Here is a 21,114-nt window from a genome sequence, read left to right on the forward strand (position 1 = left end):
AGGTAGTTTAATCCAATCTAAGTTACACAACAAAAAAGAAACAAGAGCCTCACAAGTGGCCCTTAACACATGATGCTCTACAACTTTTAAAGCTGTAGTAGACTGGCTACAGTATCTCAGTTGGCTGCATTCCCACATCACCCAGGGCCAATCAATAGTTTAGTTGACAAACACAAGTGAATGTTTGTGCAGTGTTATCCTAGTGTCCTGGTACAACAAAAAGTTGCACAACTCTTGGGACCTGTTCCTCTCAGTTCAAGATGAGATTAGACAAAATTCATCTGCCACATCAAATACATTGGTTTAGACCAGCATTTAACAATATTTTTATGTTTTATTTTCAGTACTGATTTTATCATCTGTTGTTAACAATATTTAGTTGCAATGCTATTCAAAATGATTGACAAAGTTAGCAGTACAATTATTCTGAGATAAAGCCCAAGAAATACTTGATGGCTTTACTATCAAAGGATTTTATAAATATAAAAATATTTAGTTTACATTTTGACTTACATCATTTTTGAATACAGCTACATAGATGCCAGCAGCCAGTTCTCCTGCAAACACTACAACCAGGAAAAAAATGTACTAAAAAGAAAAAAATAAATTCATAGAATAAATATACATTTTAATAGACTGGGAGTATAGAAACTACTCTGAAAAAGAAAAAGATTTTTTAAAATACTTTAAAATTATGTAATTATATGCATAATTGACCTAGACATAATAAATCTGTGTGATTAGAAATATTTTGACAAATTGTTTTTTGTTTAGCTTTAAGCTTACTCCACTATGATCCTATCACTTGTCTGGACCAGTTGTGAAAGGAGGAGGGAAGAAGGGGGTATCTTGGTGAATGTTTGCATGATTGTTTTTTTTTAAATGCATAAAAAAAATATTCACCCAGGGCTCAAGAGTCCTCAAGAGACTAATACAACTTATACCACCACATCTGTCAAGTATGATTTCTTTCCCTTATACCAAACAAAATAATTAATTACCAATAGTTAATTAACTAATTGGTTTATTTTTTTATATTGATTCTGTGAGGTAAAAGAAATAATTATGCAAAATTTTAGCTTGATCCAAGTTTGGGTGTGGGAGAAATAGTGTGTACAAACTTTTTACTATACAGACAGAATGAGTTGATATAAACTTTGTATAAATGGCACAGGTCAGTACTTGCTGTGTTTGTTTTATTAGTTTGCCCCAGCACCCAGATACAAAATGGCCCCAGTTGAGATAATAAACACTTTTTTTAAATATTCTCTTAAGAAATAAATGTAATATATGTAATAATAGTGTTCAATATTTTGAATATGGATATTAAAATACTAAATATTTCACTGTGGCTTAATTTTGAAAGTATTTCTCTCTTTTATAATCAGATAATGAGACAATTCATTCACTTGAAGTGTCTATATTTTACTTTTATTGCTAGCATTGAAAAGTGTAATTAAGTAAATAACTTTTGTTTTTCTTTCTTCAGGGCTGAGCTACAGAGAAATGGAGAAGGAAAACTCCAGAGGTAAAGAGTTGAGACAAAGGCTTAGAGTCCAGGTGCTTTATGATTCCTTTGTTCCAATAGCTTGTCTATCCAGGATAGTAATAAGCTAAAGTATTTGACAAATTTTACTATTGTCAGAGTAGTCAAGCACTTTATCATTCTGCCACCTAGCTCCACCAAAGTATTAATGTATAAAAAATGTACAACAACAACAAGAATGTAATACTCACAAATCCCAGCAAGCACTTAATGTATTAATGTATAAAAAATGTACAACAACAACAAGAATGTAATACTCACAAATCCCAGCAAGCACTTGCTGCCTCTAATGGCCCCGCAACAGCCACAGAAGCCAACAAGAAATACAAAGGAACCAAAGCCGATGAGAATATAAGCAGATGTCTTGAGAAACTCTTCATCCTGCGTACCATCTTTGATCAGTTTCATATAATCTTTAAGTTGGGGGTCAACCAGAATCCATATTCCCACACCTAAGATGGCTGCACCTGACAGCTGGTCATGAGATCAAAGCAATTATTATGTTGAATCTTAAAATAATAATAAATTATGCAAAAAGAAAACCCAAGTCAATTTCTGGTGTAATTAGATAGCCAAAATCCATTGTGCTGAATTACTTTTCAATTATACATTAAATTTAATGTAGAGTTTAATCACAAAGACAAGCACCAAAATAGAACACCTGCTATAGTTTTATGTTATCTATAAATTGTTGTTATTAACGTAACAATTTGAACACATATTTCCATTTTAAAAACAAATAACTTAGAGAAGAAACCATGATATGTACTTGGTTTGGGGTAAAAAAAACTGTGTGCTTGACTACTCTACACTCAAGAAACAACCATGTTAGCCAATTTCATTTATGTTGAAATAAAATGATCACTTTGATCATTGTTATTAAATATTACATTAGTCATTAATTTTTCACAGTGTAAATTCTAACGAAGCTTAAGTAACATTTAAAAAAAAAAAACTTACCCAAAAAATAAAGTTAAAAATAAACAGCAGAGCTCGAGAGCAGCTGGAAAAGAACCCCATGTCTGACACCACAAATAATGTAATTTAATCTGAAACAAAAACATAATGTCAATCTCAGGATCAAAACAAAAATGTGTTTAGCTTGAAAACAAACTTCTTGTCAAACAAGCTTGTCAAACTTCTTGTCACAATATGTAGCAACATCATAAAGCACTTAGATAAGCATAATGTCCTTACTCCATACCAGAATGGCTTTATGAAATATAGGTCATGTGAAACTCAACTCATAGAACTAATTGATGATTTTAGATAATAATGAGCAAATAGATGCCAATTTATTAGACTTTTCCACAAAGTCTGCTACTATAAAGCTTGCATAAAACATTAATCTAATTTGGCATTACTAGTTTATTACACCAATGGATTCAGGATTTCCTGATAAACAGTGAACAAACTGTAATAATAAATGGCTCTAAATCAACACAAATAACAGTAAACTCATGTGTACCTCAAGGAACAGTTTAGCCGACTACTGTTTCTAATTTACATAAATCACCTTGCAAATTGCATCATTCAGAACAAAAATTAGATCATTTTCAGATGATTGCATAACTTATAGAAAATAACAAAAAGCATTAGATAATGATATTTTACAAAGAGAATTAGAAGAAATACAGGAAATGAAATGGGAACCAAACTGAAGCATGTCTTTCCACCCAGAAAAATGCCAATTATTGAGAGTAACAAAAACAGAAAAAAAAAAAAAAAAAACTACAAACCAGTTATAAAACATAACGCCATAATCACTAAATTTAGAGACACTTAAGGAAAGAAGACTAAAAAGTGAAGTAGCAATAATACATAAAACACTGAACCATAATTTACAAATACAAAAACTAATAAATATTCATAAAGACACAAAAGATAAAGGTACATTTCTTATTCCATATGCTAGAACAAATTCGTAAGTGCTCTTTCTTCCCTAGAGCCATTAGAGCATGCAATGGGTTGCCAGGATAACAAAGGACTTCTTAGCACTAATTAACATGCATGACAAGACTGACACATGTAACGTCTATAATTTAAAATATATACTGATCAAAGTAAGAATGTTTGATGACACACATATTTAAATATATTTTTTTTTAAAATATAAAAGCATGAAAAGTTAATTTAAGAAATTAAAAAAAAACTGTAGATTACCAAGAAAAAATGTTACAAATGGAAATTTTTTAATGTTGAATAAAAGTGAACACAATTAGAAAAGAAAATGTCTTTAACTTATGTGTTTTCAGAACCTCATCCTATTTGTTTGTTTGTTTTGTTTTTATTTTGTTATATTTCTTTAATTTTCATATACACTCTTTTTTTGTTTCTAACTTTCATTTGTTAAGCCCTTTTTAAGATAAACAGACAGAATGACTCAGACAAAGAGAAGTGAATTACTTGCAAGTATGGAGACAACAGCTTGCTAAAGCTGAAAATAATGACATTACCAAACCAAGCAGACACATTCTTTCATTTAAACACACATTAAGGGTGACCACATACACCAACACACACGTGCTAGCACAAAAAGTATATCACAAAGTCATCTTCCAATGGGAGTGTTAAAATGAAGAAGAACTCTCACTTCCTACCCAGCAAGTATATTGTCCAGGGAATTCTGAACATAAAAACATTGATTTCATTGGTTGTTGAAGTCAGAGCATTGATTTCATTGGTTGTTGAAGTCAAAGCTGAGTTTCAGGTATGAAGCAAAGTTGAAATTACTATTTGTAAGGGTCAAAGAATTAGAAGCTGTTTTGAGTTTTTGCGTCTTAAAAAGTCAAAAGTCTAAATAATTTTATTTTTTTAAAATGGCCAAACCAATGCCAATTAATTAGATATGTCTACAGAATTTCCAATTCAAATCCTATATTTGATAGCTCTTACCCCCATAAAAACAAACAAAAATGTTCTGCTTATATGTGTCTTATAAGAAGAATGATGATTTGATTTGATTTTTGATTTGAGGCACATCGGCACAATTTAGGCCATGTCGTGCCTGCAGTCCCTTAAGGATCCCTCTCTCTCTAAACAAAAAGGGCCAGATTCTATACAGTCATATCATTAAAATCAAGGTCTATTCACAGTTAAAATAGTAAAGGTAGTAAAAATTTAAATATTTGGTAAAAATCTAATGTAAATAGTGCATGTTCACAAATTCATAAATCAGATCTTCGTAGATAGCCCCACTTCCCGGATAAAGCCCAGTACCTTCCCAGGGTCGACATTATCAAATAGTGTATTTAAATTAGTGACTCTAAAATATTTCGCCCTGACATCCTGGTATCTGTGGCAATCAACGAGGATATGTTCCACGGTGAGGCGAGAGTCACAGTACTCACAAAGTGGGGGCTCCTCTCTCTTCAGTACAAAAGAGTGCGTGATGTAGGTGTGGCCAATCCTAAGTCTGGACATGGTCGTGCTACCACGCCTTGTCAGACCCTTAGATGTGGGCCGCCACCTGACATCCGCCACAATCTGCCTGAGTTTACTGTGAGTCTCAGCCTTCCATCGATTCTGCCACTCTCGATAGGTGGCAGAGGCAATACTTTGTCTCAGGTCCGAGTAGGGAATTTGGGTTCCTGACACCGCATGATTTAGGGCTCTCTTTGCTTCTCTGTCTGCGGCTTCGTTTCCCTCAATGCCAACATGGGAGGGGACCCAGATGAAGGTGACATCCCTACGGTCGGCTGTTATTTGGTCCAACAGCTTCAGGCTCTTATGTACCAATGGGATGTCAATCTTCATCCCCCCCAAAGCTTGCAATGCAGATTTGGAGTCGGAGCAGATTATAAATTTCCTCCTTTCTGATGCTTTTACGGCCATAAGTGCAAGCAATATTGCGTGCAATTTGGCCGTAAAGATGGAGCAGCCATCGGGGAGTCTACGGGAGATTGTTTTGTTCCGAAAACACGCGACCTTTCCCTCCATTTTGGATCCGTCTGTGTAGATGGTGCCACAATCTCCGTAGCTCTCCTGCAGTTCCCACAAGTGGACTTGTAGTATGCTTGGGTCTGTATTTTCTTTTTTGAAATTAAGGAGGGATAAATTTAATTTGGGTTTATTCATTAGCCAAGGAGGGTTCTGAGGGGTTTCTATTTTAGAGATTTGGTCAATGGGTGGGGTTAAATTTTGGATGGGTTCTCTCATTCGAAGGCCCAACGGCTGTATGACGTTAGGCCTTCGATTGTATAATTCTACCTCTGTGGGGTTAAATATGGAGTCAAAAGCAGGGTTCGTGGGGTTGGATTTTAGCTTGACTATATACTGCATTGCAAGCTTTTTCATTCTTATATCCATGGGGAGTTCTCCAGCCTCCACATGGAGACTTGGGATAGGTGATGTACAAAACGCGCAGAGACAGAGACGCAGGGCAGCATTTTGTATTGGTTCCAGTATTTTTAGGTACGACTTCCTTGCTGCTCCATATATTATGGATCCGTAGTCTAGCTTGGATCGAATTAGACTCCGATAGAGCAGCAGCAAGGTATCTCTGTCAGCTCCCCAGTCCGTATGGCTGAGTACTCTTAGTATGTTTAATGACTTTTGGCATTTCTTCTTAAGTTCCTTAATGTGGGGGAGAAAATTAAATTTGGAATCTAAGGTGAGGCCTAAAAATTTTGTAGTTTTCACGACAGGGATCTTCTTTTTGTGTATAAATAGTTCAGGGTCTGGGTATAGTACCCTTAGATTACAAAAATGCATACTAACTGTTTTGGAGTCTGAGAATTTGAAACCAATATAGTTTGCCCAACCCTGAATTTTGTTTAAACATAACTGTAATTTTCTTTCTAAGGTGTTCATGTTTTTCCCATAAGTAAGAATGACAAAGTCATCAACATACAAAGAGCACTCTATGCCAGGGGACAGCGCATTTATGATGCTATTTATTTTAATGTTGAACAGGGTGACTGACAGAATGCTGCCCTGGGGTACACCCATTTCCTGGTCATGAGTGTCAGAAGCGGAGTTGCCCACTCGAACCTGAAATTTTCGATCTTTCAGGAATTCCTCCACAAAACGGGGGAGGTGTCCCTTAAGCCCCATAAGCGCCAGGTCACGTAGAATGCCATGTTTCCAGGTTGTGTCATAGGCCTTTTCTATATCGAAGAATACAGCTACTAGATGTTCTCTTCTGAGTAATGCATTTCTAATATAAGCTTCCAGCCTTACCAGGTGGTCAGTTGTTGTCCGCCCCTGTCGGAATCCACACTGGTAGTTTGAGATCACTTTATTCCTTTCCAGGTACTGTTAATCATTCTTTCCATGGTTTTGCAGATGCAGCTTGTTAGTGCTATTGGTCGATAGTTAGCTGGGTCAGAGCCGTCTCTTCCCGGTTTAGGTATCGGTATAACTGTGGCTTTCCTCCAGCTGTTTGGGAAAGCGCCTGTTTGCCACACACAGTTATAGACCCCTAGCAGGACTGCCAATGAGGGTTCGGGAAGGTGCTTGAGGAACTGGTAATGGATTTCGTCTTCTCCAGGCGCTGTGTCATGTGACTTGTCCAGCGATTCCCTCAGTTCCTCAAGCGAGAACGGTTTGTTGTAGTCTTCATTGTTCTCTGACCTGAAATCAATGGGGTGTCTTTCCTCCCTGGTTTTGACTTTTTGGAACTCTGGCGTGTAGTGTGCAGTGGATGATTTTTCTGCTATTGAGGATGCAAGGCAGTCAGCTATTTCTCTGGGGGACGTGACAGTTCGTCCTTGGTTTTTCAAATGCCCTATTGCATTTGATTCTTTCCCTTTGATTCGCCTTACTGCCTTCCAAACCGCTCTAGCAGAAGTTTTGGCATCCAGACTGCCGACAAAACTTCTCCAGGAATTCCTTTTGGCTGACTGTATGGTTTGTCTAGCCTTTGCTCTAGCTATCCTGAATAGCTTTAGGTTTTCCTGGGAAGGATTCTTTATAAATGCAGCCAGTCGTTTTTTCCTATCACCAATAGCACTTTTGCAAGCTGTATCAAACCATGGTTTGCTAGGCCGTTTTGGATTTGCATAGGTTAGGGGTACAACTTTCCTGGCTATACTTAGTAGCTTGCTAGCAAAGGTATCAGCTGGGTTCTGTTCATGGAGGATATTTTCTGTGATATCCTCAGAGCATCTTTTTTGGAATTGTTCCCAATCGGCCTTATTCAGTTTCCACTGCTGAGGTTGTCCCAATGAAGGGAGATTGTTAGTAATGATGATTGGGAAGTGATCACTTCCCCGTAGATCATTGCTAACTGACCATTTAAAATCTTCCAGAAGTCCGGGGACGCATACGGTGAGGTCAATGCATGTGAGTGATCCAGTTCCTGGGTGCAGGTAGGTCGGTGATGCATCATTAAGTATGCATAAATCATGTTGGAGGAAGATATCCTCCAGCATACGACCTCTTGTGTCGGTATTGTTGGATCCCCACATGGTGTTATGGGCATTGAAATCCCCAAGGATTGTAAAGGAAACAAAAACATTTGTATAGGCTAGTGAAGTTATGTATATTTAGCATATTTTCGCATATATAACCTGCGTGTTGTACAAACGTGTTTACAAATGTGTGACAGCTGTGCAGAGTATTCAAAGCTGTGGGGGTTAACAAAAATTAAACATAGCATAACGGAAACTATGGGCATACCGGTGGTCTTTATACCTTCTATGGTTTGCTGTGTGGTTGTGAAATGTACATTGGAAAGTTTTATGAATATCTTATTATAAACCTCAAGAAAACAAACAGTACTGGTGATAGTTCTTTATGTACCAGTAGGTTACAGCAAGTAAGGCTTTGCACATACAGTGTATATAAGGGTGTGTGAATAAGGTGAGGGTTGTACGATTTTGTTTTTATTATTGTGTTATTTGTGCAGGTTATACGGGTGTGTGGGTTATATAAATATGAGAGGTATATGCGCAAAATACGGTATTTGGAGTCATATCTGGGTTTGATGCCAGTTACAAAATGTAGTAAGTTTAGATCCATTTGGAAATTGTTATATATTTGAATTTAACTTGTTTTCAACTCACTTCGAAAAGTTTGTCCATAATAATTACTATATTTCAAAACAAAGAGTCACAAAGGAGATGTGTACAGCTGTTGAACTAATCACAATCTTTTTGTATCTAAAGTAAAAATAAATATCACAGCTATAAAATGGTCTCAATCAGCCCAATTAAACACTAGAAAAAAATTTAAGTACCAATATTAATCAGGACTGGTTAAACAAAAACAATAAACACATTGAAGAGCTCCTAAATAAAAACAATACTACCAAAAGTTGTGTTCCTAAAATTCAGTAATCCCACAAACAGAGAATTTCTCTTTTCAGAAAAAGGAAGTACCTAGTCTAGAAATGTTATAGTCATGACTAAATCATGGATAAGCAACAAAACAGTGATGATGATACAGCATGTTAACCCAAACAAAGATTTTTCACCTTTAACCTAGCAACCCTCCCTATAACATCAATAAACTACATCATGTGACAGATCAGCTTATTCTCTGAAAACTCTGTGTTTACACAGAGCATGTAAAAATGTGATTGACTCAAATGAGGCAATTTTTTGGCAACCTATTAATTATCATGGGAGGCTTTTAAGCTTGAGTCATACTGTCACACAGGAAAGTTAAATTGATCCTTGTGTAGGACTGCTAAAAATAGACAAGTTTAACAAGCCAGTCATGATCTATTAGTCTTAGATTTCCTGAAATCAAACCAGCCAACATGCTTTCAGACAACATATTATTAACTGATTCATTTTGTTTTCGAATGTATTTGTTATGGAATAAAGTGCTCTGCTTCTAAACTAGAAATAACAGGTTCAAGTTCTAATTTAAAGGATCAGAATATTCAACTAAAATTTTGTTTCTGAGTAACTTAGCTTTAAAACCTTCTAATAGCTTCTAAATACAGTTAAGATGGCCGAACAATGTACCTTATAATTTGTATGGGAATAGCAACTGCAGTTGTTGTTTTTTAATCCAAGTTATAAGTTGAGTGTCCTAATCCTCACTCAATGTTCTTATATTACTTGACTAATTAGTTTGTGATTTCAACAATCCTTTGTGAACCAAGTGCCTTAATGCATGTTTGCCTTTAAGTATTTTTAGATGAGACATATATATAGCTTAGTGCGTCTAAAACAGCAGTGGATGAATACAACAACCATGTGGTGTGTATGGGAGAAGCTTTGGCTTTTTTTTTTTTACTTTGTTAAATTATTGTGTTCAGATATAATGTTAACTCAAGGAGTGGAGCTTATAGACAGTAAGCACATTAGGGAACAAAGAACAGAGTGGAAAAGAATATTGTTTGAGACAAGGAGGTAGGGGGCAGCAAAATATAATAGCACAGTTAAGTTTGACACTGTGTAGCATCTTAAACCTCTTCTAAAGAACATTAAAAAAAATATTGTATACAGTTGTGTGTAAAATGTTACATTGGTTAAAAGTAGTTTAGTGTAATTGTTTAGAAAGATGGTCGTCTATAAATGTGTTTGCCTACAACTTAGACAGCTCCCCAACCAGCATATGATCTTGTGCTACAGTTAACAAGCAAATGACCAGGTGCTGCACCTAACATATGATATGGTTCTTCACCTAACTAGCATATGATCTAGTGTAACACCTAACTAGCATATGATCTGAGGCTACACCTAACTAGCATATGATCTGGTGCTACACCTAAATAGCACATGATCTGATGCTACACCTAACTAGCATATGATATGATCTAGCATCTACCTAAATAGCATATGATCTTATGCTACAACTAACTAGCATATGATCTGGTGCTACACCTAACTAATAGGGACTCTCACACTTGAATGTCATGCACAGGGTCAGCCAGTGGATACTCCTATCAGAGAGAATGGAACTGCTGTGGTAGAGAATGACACTACTGTGGTAGATAATGGCAGTGCTATCATTGAAAATGGCACTGCTTAGTAGAGATTGGTACTGGCGTATCATAGAATGACACTGCTGTGGCAGAGAATAGCACTACTGTGGTAGAGAATGGCACTGATAAAGCAAAGAATGACATTGTCCTAATAGAGAATGGTTCAGTACTGTTGTTATGGAGAATGATAATACCATGGAATGGCAATGCCTGGTAGAGAAAGATAATATTTAGTAAGAATGACACTGCTGTGGTACAAAATGACAAATGCTGTAGCAGAGAATGAAGATGCTTGGTAGAGGATGACACCAATATGGTAGAGAATACCAATATGCCAGTTACCTAAAACTTAAAGCAGTGCCTTAAACTGCCTGTGATTAAATGTCCTGACTCTGATAACTTTGATCACAAAGACAAACCATAGTGACAGAACTGGAAAAGCAACTGCATTGTCAGGCTGTTATCTTGTGATTATATTCACTTCAACAGACTTACATTATAGACAGTCAAAGCAAAAGCTTCAATAATCCAGTTGTTGAAAACATAGAAGACATTCTGGCCTGTGAGATTAATAGTAATTAACTTTTCTATTAGTGTATTTTTAATTTCCCATGCAGATACCAACCAATGTATTGTGACAATGTTAAACATCAGCGCAACTGGGAACTGAGGTCTCAATACAAAAATTGAAATTTTATTAATATAATCTCAGAAATAAAAACACACATTATAAAGTAAGATCATTACATGTATCTGCCTCTAGCGTCCGGCCGGTGTACGTAATTTGCCCAGCACTAGCTCAAGGCTGTCTCCCAAAACCAGGTCGAGTTAACACCAGGAAAAAATTGTGAATGGAATGACAGAGCTTGCAGGTAGGTTCCTTGTCTCCCACACACTGTATTCTCCGGAATAAGCGGCGAATGATAAGGAAAGCAAGGGAGAGAAATCAGTGCACAGACACACCGGCATTTACACACATACACATATTAATTGAGAGGATATTTGGCACTGAAACTAGACTTTTTTTTTATTCAAATCGAGAGAATATGTGTACAAAGCAAGAAATGTAAATACTCTGGTCGTTGGTTTGTAGCTCCAAACAGCTAGAAGAACTACCGTTTTCAATTCAACATGTGAAACTTGAAATAAACATAAGCAATCTTCTTTTAAAACAAAACAAAATAGAACTCTATAAAGTTTACACAAATAACCTGAAAGCAGATAATGTAGAAACGCAATTGAAATTATAATTTAAACGCAATTACAAGAAAAATATAAAAAAGTATACTTTGTTAAAAACAAAGAGTGACGAGAGAACACCATTAAGTAGCTGCCATAACTCTCAATATTGCACGTTTTATTTCCCCTTTTTCTGTTTAAAACAAAATTAATTATCACTAACTGATTATTTGATTGGTCAAATTCTATAAATGGATTCATGTGTTGGCATCAACAATGAATAATTGTGCAAAATTTCAACTTAATCCGAGAATGGGAAATGGAAGAAAAAATAATAATTCACCCAGGCTGACAGACAGACGGAGGGAGATAATATTAATATATAAGCTTTGGTCTCACGTCTCTTGCAAGTCTCTTCAACTTTCAAACCAGTAGTTGGTAACTTGAATCACGACAGACTACCATGTGATTTCATCAGAAACTCTTCAGCCCACACAAAGAAAGCATCTACCCTCTACTTTCTCCATAGTTACTCCATAAACACATTATAACTCCATCACACATTTATTTAGTAACTATCAGCTCTATCAAAGTTCCTATTACTTATTAACTCTATCTACCTAAACAGGGTTGAAATAAAATGGTGCCTTTATCGTACGATACGCATAATAGGATTGTGTGATGTGACAGTGATGTGTAAATTTAAATGTAGGACATATCGGCTGCGTGGAGAAATGAGCACTGCTGGGGAGGGGGTGATGTCGTAACACGACAAAAGGAGACCAACAACAGATTCTTGTGTAATAATTTATATACATTTCATATTTATTCTATCTATCTATCTATCTATCTATCTATCTATCTGCATTGTCTTTTCTGTCTGTCTATTTATCTTCCTCTTGATGTTAGATGATTATCTCTCTTTAACTCTTTTCATAACGGCTTCAGTGTACTTAGCGAAAACCACTTGCCCAACTAATCAATTGATTAGCTCCCTGTCCGTTATCTCTGGCGCCTCGACTAGCCCCATCTAACACACATGGCGTGGAAAAACAAAATCAAGCCACGGCTGATCTGTCGCCCGTATATTAACATTTAAACATCCTCCCCGATGAACGGGAAGTTACTATACAGATAACTTCTGAACATTCAGTTCTACACACACTGCGATGTGTCAAAAAACCAAGAATAGCAACTCTCTTCATTTTAGAGCAGGGGTTCTCAAACTGTGTGCCGCCGAAGATTTGCAGATGTGCCGCGGGAGTTTTCAGAATGCCACACTTGCAGCGTTACACGGGTCTGCCTACTATTAAATGTTTAGTTTACGTTGCGATGACATCCCCATTTGCAACGACCAGTAATAGTAGTGGGTCGCTCCATAGTGACGGAAATGGCTGTTAGCTATTCAGGTTATGAAATTGTCCACTATACATATATTATTATAATGACTCAAATGTAGGCCGCCTTAGTTCTTAAATTGGTAACGATAATAATAAGCGATGTGTTTCATGTAAATTTTTTAGGTGTATGCTAATAATAACAAATTATCAATAAACATTATTCATTGTTATCCATGGAGAAATACGTTAGCAAGAATGAAACTGCGAAAGCGTTAAATAAAAAGCTAGGAACCAAACGAAGGTACAAATAAGATTACACCGGATATGGTTTCATATCTTCTGGACCTGAAGATTCTCCATTGCCATTCTTTCTGATCTGCAATGCAACTCTATCGAATGAGGCGCTTGTTCCAAGCAAATTGAAGAGACACATGGAAATAAAACATTCAGCTGTAAAAGCGCAACCGAAGGAATACTTCGAAAACATCAGGGCTCAACAAAATAAACAAGCTAAAAAACTTACGAACTAACTAAAGCTGCCAGAAAAGGGATTGATTGCAAGTTATAAGGTTGCTCAGTTATTAGCAAAACGCAAGAAGCACACCCAGTTTTAGCAATAGTTGTTGAAACTATTCTATCCCGATGCCGCCGAAAAAGCTAAAAAAGTTCCTTTGTCAAATGATACTATCTCGCGCAGAATTGAAGACTTATCGTCGGATTTACAAGATCAAATCTGCGAACACTTCGACGTGACTAACGATGAAGTGTCTCTGCTGTGGTCTCTTCAAGTTGACGAATCCACTGACGTTAGTGGCAAAGTCCAGCTGCTAGCTTTTATTCGGTTCATAAAGGATGAAAAATGTGTCAACGAATTCTTATTTTGAAAAGACTTACAAACTACGACCAAAGGCGAAGATATTTTCAAAGTGTGAACGAAAACATTTTGCTAATCAAAACTACAGTGAAAAAACTGTGTCAGCGTTTGCACCGATGGCTGTCCTTCCATGCAGGGAAATAGAAAGGGATTCGTCACTCTTGTGCGTCACGAAAATCTAAATGTATTAGTTGTTCACTACATGATCCACAGAGTGAGAAGATCTTGCCTTCAAATATTTGCCGAAAGATTTAATGTCTGTTCTGGATCAAGTTATTGAAGTTGTAAACTTCATCAAATCTCGACCGCTTGCATCCCGACTTTTCTCAGAGCTTTGTGAAGGAATGGATTCAGACTACAAATGTCTCCTGTATGATGCTGTATCACACCAACGTTCGTTGGCTTCCAGGGAAAAAGTGTTAAAGAGTGTCGTCCAACTCAAGGCTGAGCTGATTTTATTCTTGGATGCTAAAAAAAAAAAAGACTTTGGATTTTCTATTCATGACGAGATCTGGTGGGTTAATGTGACATTTCTCTCTGATTTATTTGACAAATTAAATCCATTGAATTTAAGTCTTAAAGGACCATCGAAAACCATCATCACTGCATCATCAAAATTGAAGTCATTTGGTGAAAAATTGTCTTTGTGGCAAAGTAAGATCTCGAAAGGAGTCTTCAACTGCTTTCCTACTTACAATGAATGTGCTTCAACTAAAGAAATCACCCCCGAAATTCTGGACACTGACACACCTGCAGTCAGCATTGCAGCATTACTTTCCAACAGTTGGAAGTAATGAGTATGGATGGGTCAGCTCTCCATTCGGAAACAATAAAGCTACAAATCTTACAACTGAAGAAGAAGAGCAGCTCATTGGTTTAAAAAAAAAACCCGATGCAGTTCTAAAGTCAAGTTTTGCCGAGAAAAGCCTGGATGTGATTTGGATTTCAATCAACAAGTTATATCCTGCAATCAATTTAAAAGCAATCAAAATAATTCTTCCATTTGCATCTTCATGGTTTTGTGAGTTAGGATTTTCAGCACTGACTGAAATCAAGTCTAAGAAAAGAGAGAGACTTCTTACAATAGACGATGAAATGAGAGTTTGTTAGTTGACTTTGGAGCCTCGATTAGATCGCATTTGCTTTCAAAAATAGGCACACCCTTCACATTAAATATAATACTTAAAAACAGATAAAATATTTTTTTCTTTTTATTATAAAACAACTGTTGCTCTTCGTGGTGTGCCGCGAAATTTTTGTAGTTTTTTACTGTGCCGGCAGACAAAACAGTTTGAGAAACACTGATTTAGAGGCTAGACTTCATATATATATGTACGAAACTGACACGTCAGCTATTTCTACAACGAAGTTCAATGTTAGCGGCAGACGACTTCCAAACTATTCGTGTTGTTGTTGTCTGTCGGTTACTTTTAGGAATTGGCGACGAGTTAGTAAGTCCCCCCCACCCAAACTTCTCTCAGAGATACAGAAGCTTAAATGTTCAAATGTAAACGCACCATACCTACGCAAAATATTCATACATGATCACAAGTAATAATTTTGAAACTTTCCGTAATTATTTGTCCCCATTCTGACAGAATTCTTCATTTTGCTCATTACTATTTCACTCCCCTGTTCAACACATTTCGTTTGCAATCAGAAAATGTTTTATTTTGGTATCGAATTAAAAGGGTATGCATGCTCTTTTTTTTATATAACACAAAGTAAAGTTTAAAAATCAAGCCTTGATTTAATGTAATGAGGTGATATCAACGATGGTATCGTCAATTAAGAGAGAAAGAGTTAAATCATCGCACTCGGGTTAGCACACCGGAGAAGTAGCACAGATCTCTAAGCTTTTATAAGCCTATTATTGAGATAAGATTATTTCCTTTTATATATATTTTTTTTTCTTAAGGTGTATTTTACTTTCATGTCAAGACAAAAAAAAATTCTCCCTTAGAAATTTGCATTTGCTAGGTGGTAGTCTACTTAGAGGACTGTTTGGGAATCTCGAGAGAAAGTTCAATCACAGATGAGGCGGTACATTAAAAACATTTCAAAACAACAACATAAGAATTGACGAAAAGTACTTAAAAGTACAGCATTAATTCAATATTGGTACATGAAGTGCAAGACGGAGAGTGGTCGTTGTAACGTCGCTTAAGTTGTTTATAATACAGAAGGGGGGGGGGGTAGTACATCCAGTTTATTCTCAGCTTATCTCTGTGACATACCGTGCACTGTTCGGCCTTTTGTTTACTCCAAGTCACATCTCTTTACCTAGACCCTAACACCATCGACTAACTAACCCGGCGTGTGAGCTAGGTCTGCGTATACACCTTAGTGCCTACATTTATAATATCTCACCACCTCCTGGTAGTCCTTATCCTCAGCCACCCACCCGCCCCCCATTGAGTTCACAGCCAGACTTTCGAATACATGCGACTTCCCTCTTCTTACACACACACCACACCCGACACCCCAAATATTTCAAACCGCTTCCATCTTCGTGTTAACAAGATCGTTTCACTTCCATTAGATTGCACCCTTTCTAACTCCTATGTTTCAACAGAAAGGATGCGCCGCCCCTGTAACGCTTAGCTCTCTTTCAAGGGAGTCTGTTTGGATGTCACTGCCCTAAAGCTTAATCAATAGATCAAGTACTTACAGCACGACATTGTCTATATCTCTGACATTTCATTCCAGACAAAGGATAGTGTGGTGTTTTTCTGAATGTCCTTATTTAGCGATTTACCACATCAGAACAATGAGAGTTTTACCGTTATTGAAGAGATATCCTTCATGTAGGCCCTACTCGTTAGGAATCTGGAAGCATATACTACCGTATGTACATTAAAACTCACATATAATGAACTGAGGGGGGAAAAAAAGCACTAGAAGAATGCCTTGTTGATCACCAACCAAAATTAACCAATAGAACCAATGAGAAGCTCCTGTTTCCCAATAAGTGACCAGGGCCAGCCTTGGGCATATTCAAACTAGGCAGCCGCCTAGGGCCTCTGATTGGTAGGGGCCTCGCACAGGATTAAAAAAAGAATTAGCTTAGCTCTAATTGGATCAAATTTCAAACATAGAACTCTATGGTATATTCCCGAATGTTTAGGTCTACTTGTTAGATCTTGTCAACAAATTACAAAGAGGCTAATTTGCGAGATGAAGTCTTGCATGAAGGTATAGGTTCAAGCGATTCAGACGAGATATTCGGCTTCGATTGAAAGATGGCTTGTGGTCATCTTCCATTAGCAATAAAGAACTTGTTGACTTGGTCAAAAAGGGACGTTTCGGGATTGTGGAACAAAATCTCAGCAAGAAGTTCTGAGAAGCGTCTTTTCTCTATGGTAATTTTTTTTTTTTTTAGAAATGTATGAAATGCTGAATGCGCAAATTGCATAATTTTGTTTTCTATTTCAAGTGGGGCCATCAAATGCACTTTGCCTAGGGATCCAATTACCTAAGGCCGACCCTGGAGTGACTTTTTTTTCTCTTGTTACTAACAGCCAAAGAAGAAGAAAAAAGTCTAGATCACGGCGGACAGGGTGCTTTACCCTGAGCAGAGTTTTACCACCAGATGGAAAGGAGAAACGTTTCTCTAGTTAGCGATGGTTTGTGTCCAGCAGACACCAGGCCCGGCACGTATCAATGCACGCGACTGTAGAGAGAATGAGAATGATTCGTGAGCAACAAGCGTTGGTTGAATATGTAACTAGGTCACAAACACCTTCAAGAATTGTATTTAAATCTAAGTATAAAATCTGCATTATAAGGAGATCGATACAAATATAGGGGGCCTACCCCTTGATGTGGGCAATGATTACTTTCATTTGAATAACGGGTTTGTATTTATTTCAAATGAACTTCGCCAGGCCGGGATAGCTGGATGGTAGTATGGTAGATGTCAATGTGGGTTTTATAAGTTTAGCTGGGGGGATGATAGAATCAACAGTAAACGTGTTAAACGAACTGTCAATGAATGGTCAACAAGTGTTTCACAATAAAAAATAGGTCATACTAAAATACGAATAGATCATGAGAGTTAATATGCAAAGTATTCACAAAAGTGAATAAGTTCATACACCAGTAGCCTACTTATGCAAAAGTAACACACCTCATACACGCACACTTAATTTCGGCCCCAAGACCCAGTAACTCCAACTCCTACATCACAGGGATGCAAGGCTCTACACAAATCCCAAGGCCTGCTCGACCTGCCCAAGGCCTGGCTCAACCATGGATCCCAGGGCGAACTCAATAGCAAGCAATACATTGTATCCCCAGGCCTAACACCCTGAAACATAGAATAAACCTAGATCTAGCGATGCTGCTAAATCAAGAATCTTCATGAATGACACGCGAACCGCTAGATGAAGTACAGGAAACTAAAGCGTGACGTCTAACACACATTCTTCACAACAAAACACAAACTAGTTTTCATATTTCCAACAAAACACAAACTAGTTTTCATATGCCCAACAAAACACAAACTAGTTTTCATATGCCCAACAAAACACAAACTAGTTTTCATATTTCCAACAAAACACAAACTAGTTTTCATATTCACAACAAAACACAAACTAGTTTTCATATTCACAACAAAACACAAACTAGTTTTCATATGCCCAACAAAACACTAACTAGTTTTCATATTCACAACAAAACACAAACTAGTTTTCATATGCCCAACAAAACACAAACTAGTTTTCATATTCACAACAAAACACAAACTAGTTTTCATATTCACAACAAAACACAAACTAGTTTTCATATTCACAACAAAACACAAACTAGTTTTCATATTCACAACAAAACACAAACTAGTTCATATGCCCCCCCCCCCCCCAAAAAAAAAACACGATTATGAAACAAGAAGGTATGCACTCTGGACAGTCTTTCGATGGTCACTATAGTCCTGGGTTGGAACCCTGCCCGCTACCATCCCCCGCCATGCTTCAATCAAGACTTTACACACATATGCGAGTCCTCAAAGCTGCTTGGCTTTTCAGACGCTCTTTAAATAAATGGGTAACGCTTAGTACACCTTTAAAACGTTCATTCACAAGAGAAAATGGTCGTCGTGTCTTCTACAGTGAGACTACTGTCTCTATTGTCACTCATAACGTCTCTAAGCATGGCGTATTTCCTAATTGTTTCTACTCTTTTGGTTCCGAGATGACTATACGAATAACTCTCAAATGGGTATCACAACAGATGTAATTATTTTCAAATCTGAAGAAGCATTCGAAAATATGTAAAACACTAAACAAGGTCGCTAGGACTTAAGCCCTAAACCCTAAACGTAGATATGTCACATTAAAAAAAGAGAGTTTGTGTTTTCTCACTAACTCAGAGGGTTAGGCAGAGACCCTATCTATCATTATCAGCTTCTAGGAGTAATAGGAATAGTAAGGCAGTCATTGTGCGCCAGACTATAGCATTTACTATCACAAGTGAAAGGTCTCAGTGGCCTTTTTGACGACTATTCTTCACTGCAAAGTGGCCAATACTGTACTACTAATAAATAAAACGAACCGCTGCCTATTCAATATTTAAGAAAAATGTACATACAAAAACTAATGGCTGTTTTGCAGCTGAATGGAGTGGCTAAAAATGAAACGTTAGCCTGAACCCCTTGGAGAACCTTAACAATAGGCATAATGTTGGAATCTCCTATTGGCAGGTAAACCAGCATGGGAATATAGAGTAAGACTACATGTCTACAGCTCGGACAGTGTGTAGCTCACCCATCACTCTGCTCACCTGGGACCATGTAAACAATAAACAGGGCTGGAACACTGGGACGTCTGGTCTCCTGAATTGATCAAAAAGTAAACATTTTGTTGTCGACAGGAACGAAAACCAGAATCAGTATGCATTGACAAAATGCTTTTAGATGTAAAAATGAAAAAGTTCCCCTTACAGACCTTGTGATCTTCTATTTTCATATTCACCTCACTAGCAGAGTGGTTAGCATGTCGGCTTGAGGAGGTTTGAGTCTCGAGTTCGAATTCAGATCTTTCTCCCGCCCCCTTTTTTATATAAATGTTTTTTAAAAGTCACTATTATCTACATACATTGAAATGCGTCCTAGACAGCTGGGATAAATACAAGTAATTGGCTCATAGTGAATCCTAAACAAAATCTACTAGATCTTAGTGGGCTTCAGGCACAAGATCATTAGACCTGAGGCCTTAGAATTAAAGATGTATGTCCAAGGTTTATGAAAAGAATATTGTAAGGTTAAAGTCAAGTTCATAGGCATATAGAGATCATTAGTTGTTTACAGCCTAAGTCAAAGAACCAAAAAGTTAAGTTCCCCTTTCAGACCACAAGAAGATGTAAAGGCCATCTGTTTCTGTGGCCCACGGTTAACGAGGGTGTCATGTGGCCAGCACAACGACCAACCGCCTTTACTTTTCCCCAACTAATGTCAGGTACCCACTAGAGCTGGGTGGACTCAGAGGTGCCCAAAGATCCCGAAATTAAAAATTCCAGTCTTCATCAGGATTCGAACCCGGGACCCCTGGTTTAGAAGCCAAACGCTTTACCACTAAGCCACCGCGCCTCCCAAATAACCAAACCTTGACATAAATAGTTAAAGGACTTAACATTGCCATATATCGAGCTCAGAAATACATTATGGAAAATTGCACGGGCAATCAATCCAACACTAGCCTAAGAAGACAGTCTAAGCAGTTGAGTATCATCCTACTTTAGAAGGTTGCTGTCAGAAAGTACTCTTCTGTAAGCTCGGGAGTACACAAAGCCCATAAAAAAAATAAAAGACTGCAGCACGAAATGGATGTTTAACTCTAATTCTCCTCTAACGGAATAAAATACTGCCAGCCTATCCCCCACCCCCCAATATTTACACCACAACAGGTTGCCATGGTGAAGACGAGTAGTCATCCGCAATGATAACGTTGTGTTTGCATATCCTGATGAATTGTATGTTTAAATGATGTAGATCTACACTGTGAGATACCGATAACTTGAGTCCTCACCAAACTCAAAACCATTTAAATCGATACAATAATATGTTTAATGTGGACATTGACAGGAGGAAATCTGGACCAGGACATGAAGCTATGCTCCGGGTCTTTTGACACCAATTACGCAAGCCATTACTTAAAGTATACATGTGATACGGGTTGAAACAATGATCATATTCTAGGTCTACATTTCATCGTAAAACTGTTCTTTTTTTCTCTTTGTGTGTGTGTGTTCAAGTATCCAATGGCGCCAAAAGGTCTATGAGCTAGTCAATATTTACAAT

At 37.3% G+C, this 21,114-nt stretch overlaps 1 protein-coding gene across 3 annotated transcripts in view; it reads right to left on the minus strand.

Annotated features, from left to right (window-relative positions):
• Positions 1-21,114, minus strand: part of LOC106073085 (tetraspanin-18-like) — a 35,021-nt gene that overhangs the window by 8,394 nt on the left and 5,513 nt on the right. The window contains exons 1-4 of one of the 3 annotated variants that reach the window (XM_056042960.1): positions 11,175-11,308; positions 2,507-2,595; positions 1,808-2,020; positions 514-588 (exon numbers count right to left, since the gene is read on the minus strand). In XM_056042960.1, the coding sequence (XP_055898935.1) occupies positions 514-588; positions 1,808-2,020; positions 2,507-2,566 (348 nt within the window). In that variant the 5' untranslated portion in view covers positions 2,567-2,595; positions 11,175-11,308. Of the gene's footprint in view, positions 1-513; positions 589-1,807; positions 2,021-2,506; positions 2,596-8,963; positions 9,079-11,174; positions 11,309-21,114 lie in introns of those variants that run through there. The other 2 variants (XM_056042958.1, XM_056042957.1) reach the window with 2 other exon arrangements.

Source organism: Biomphalaria glabrata, chromosome 10 (genome assembly GCF_947242115.1).
Source record: "Biomphalaria glabrata chromosome 10, xgBioGlab47.1, whole genome shotgun sequence".
NCBI classification, from domain to species: Eukaryota; Metazoa; Mollusca; class Gastropoda; family Planorbidae; genus Biomphalaria; species Biomphalaria glabrata.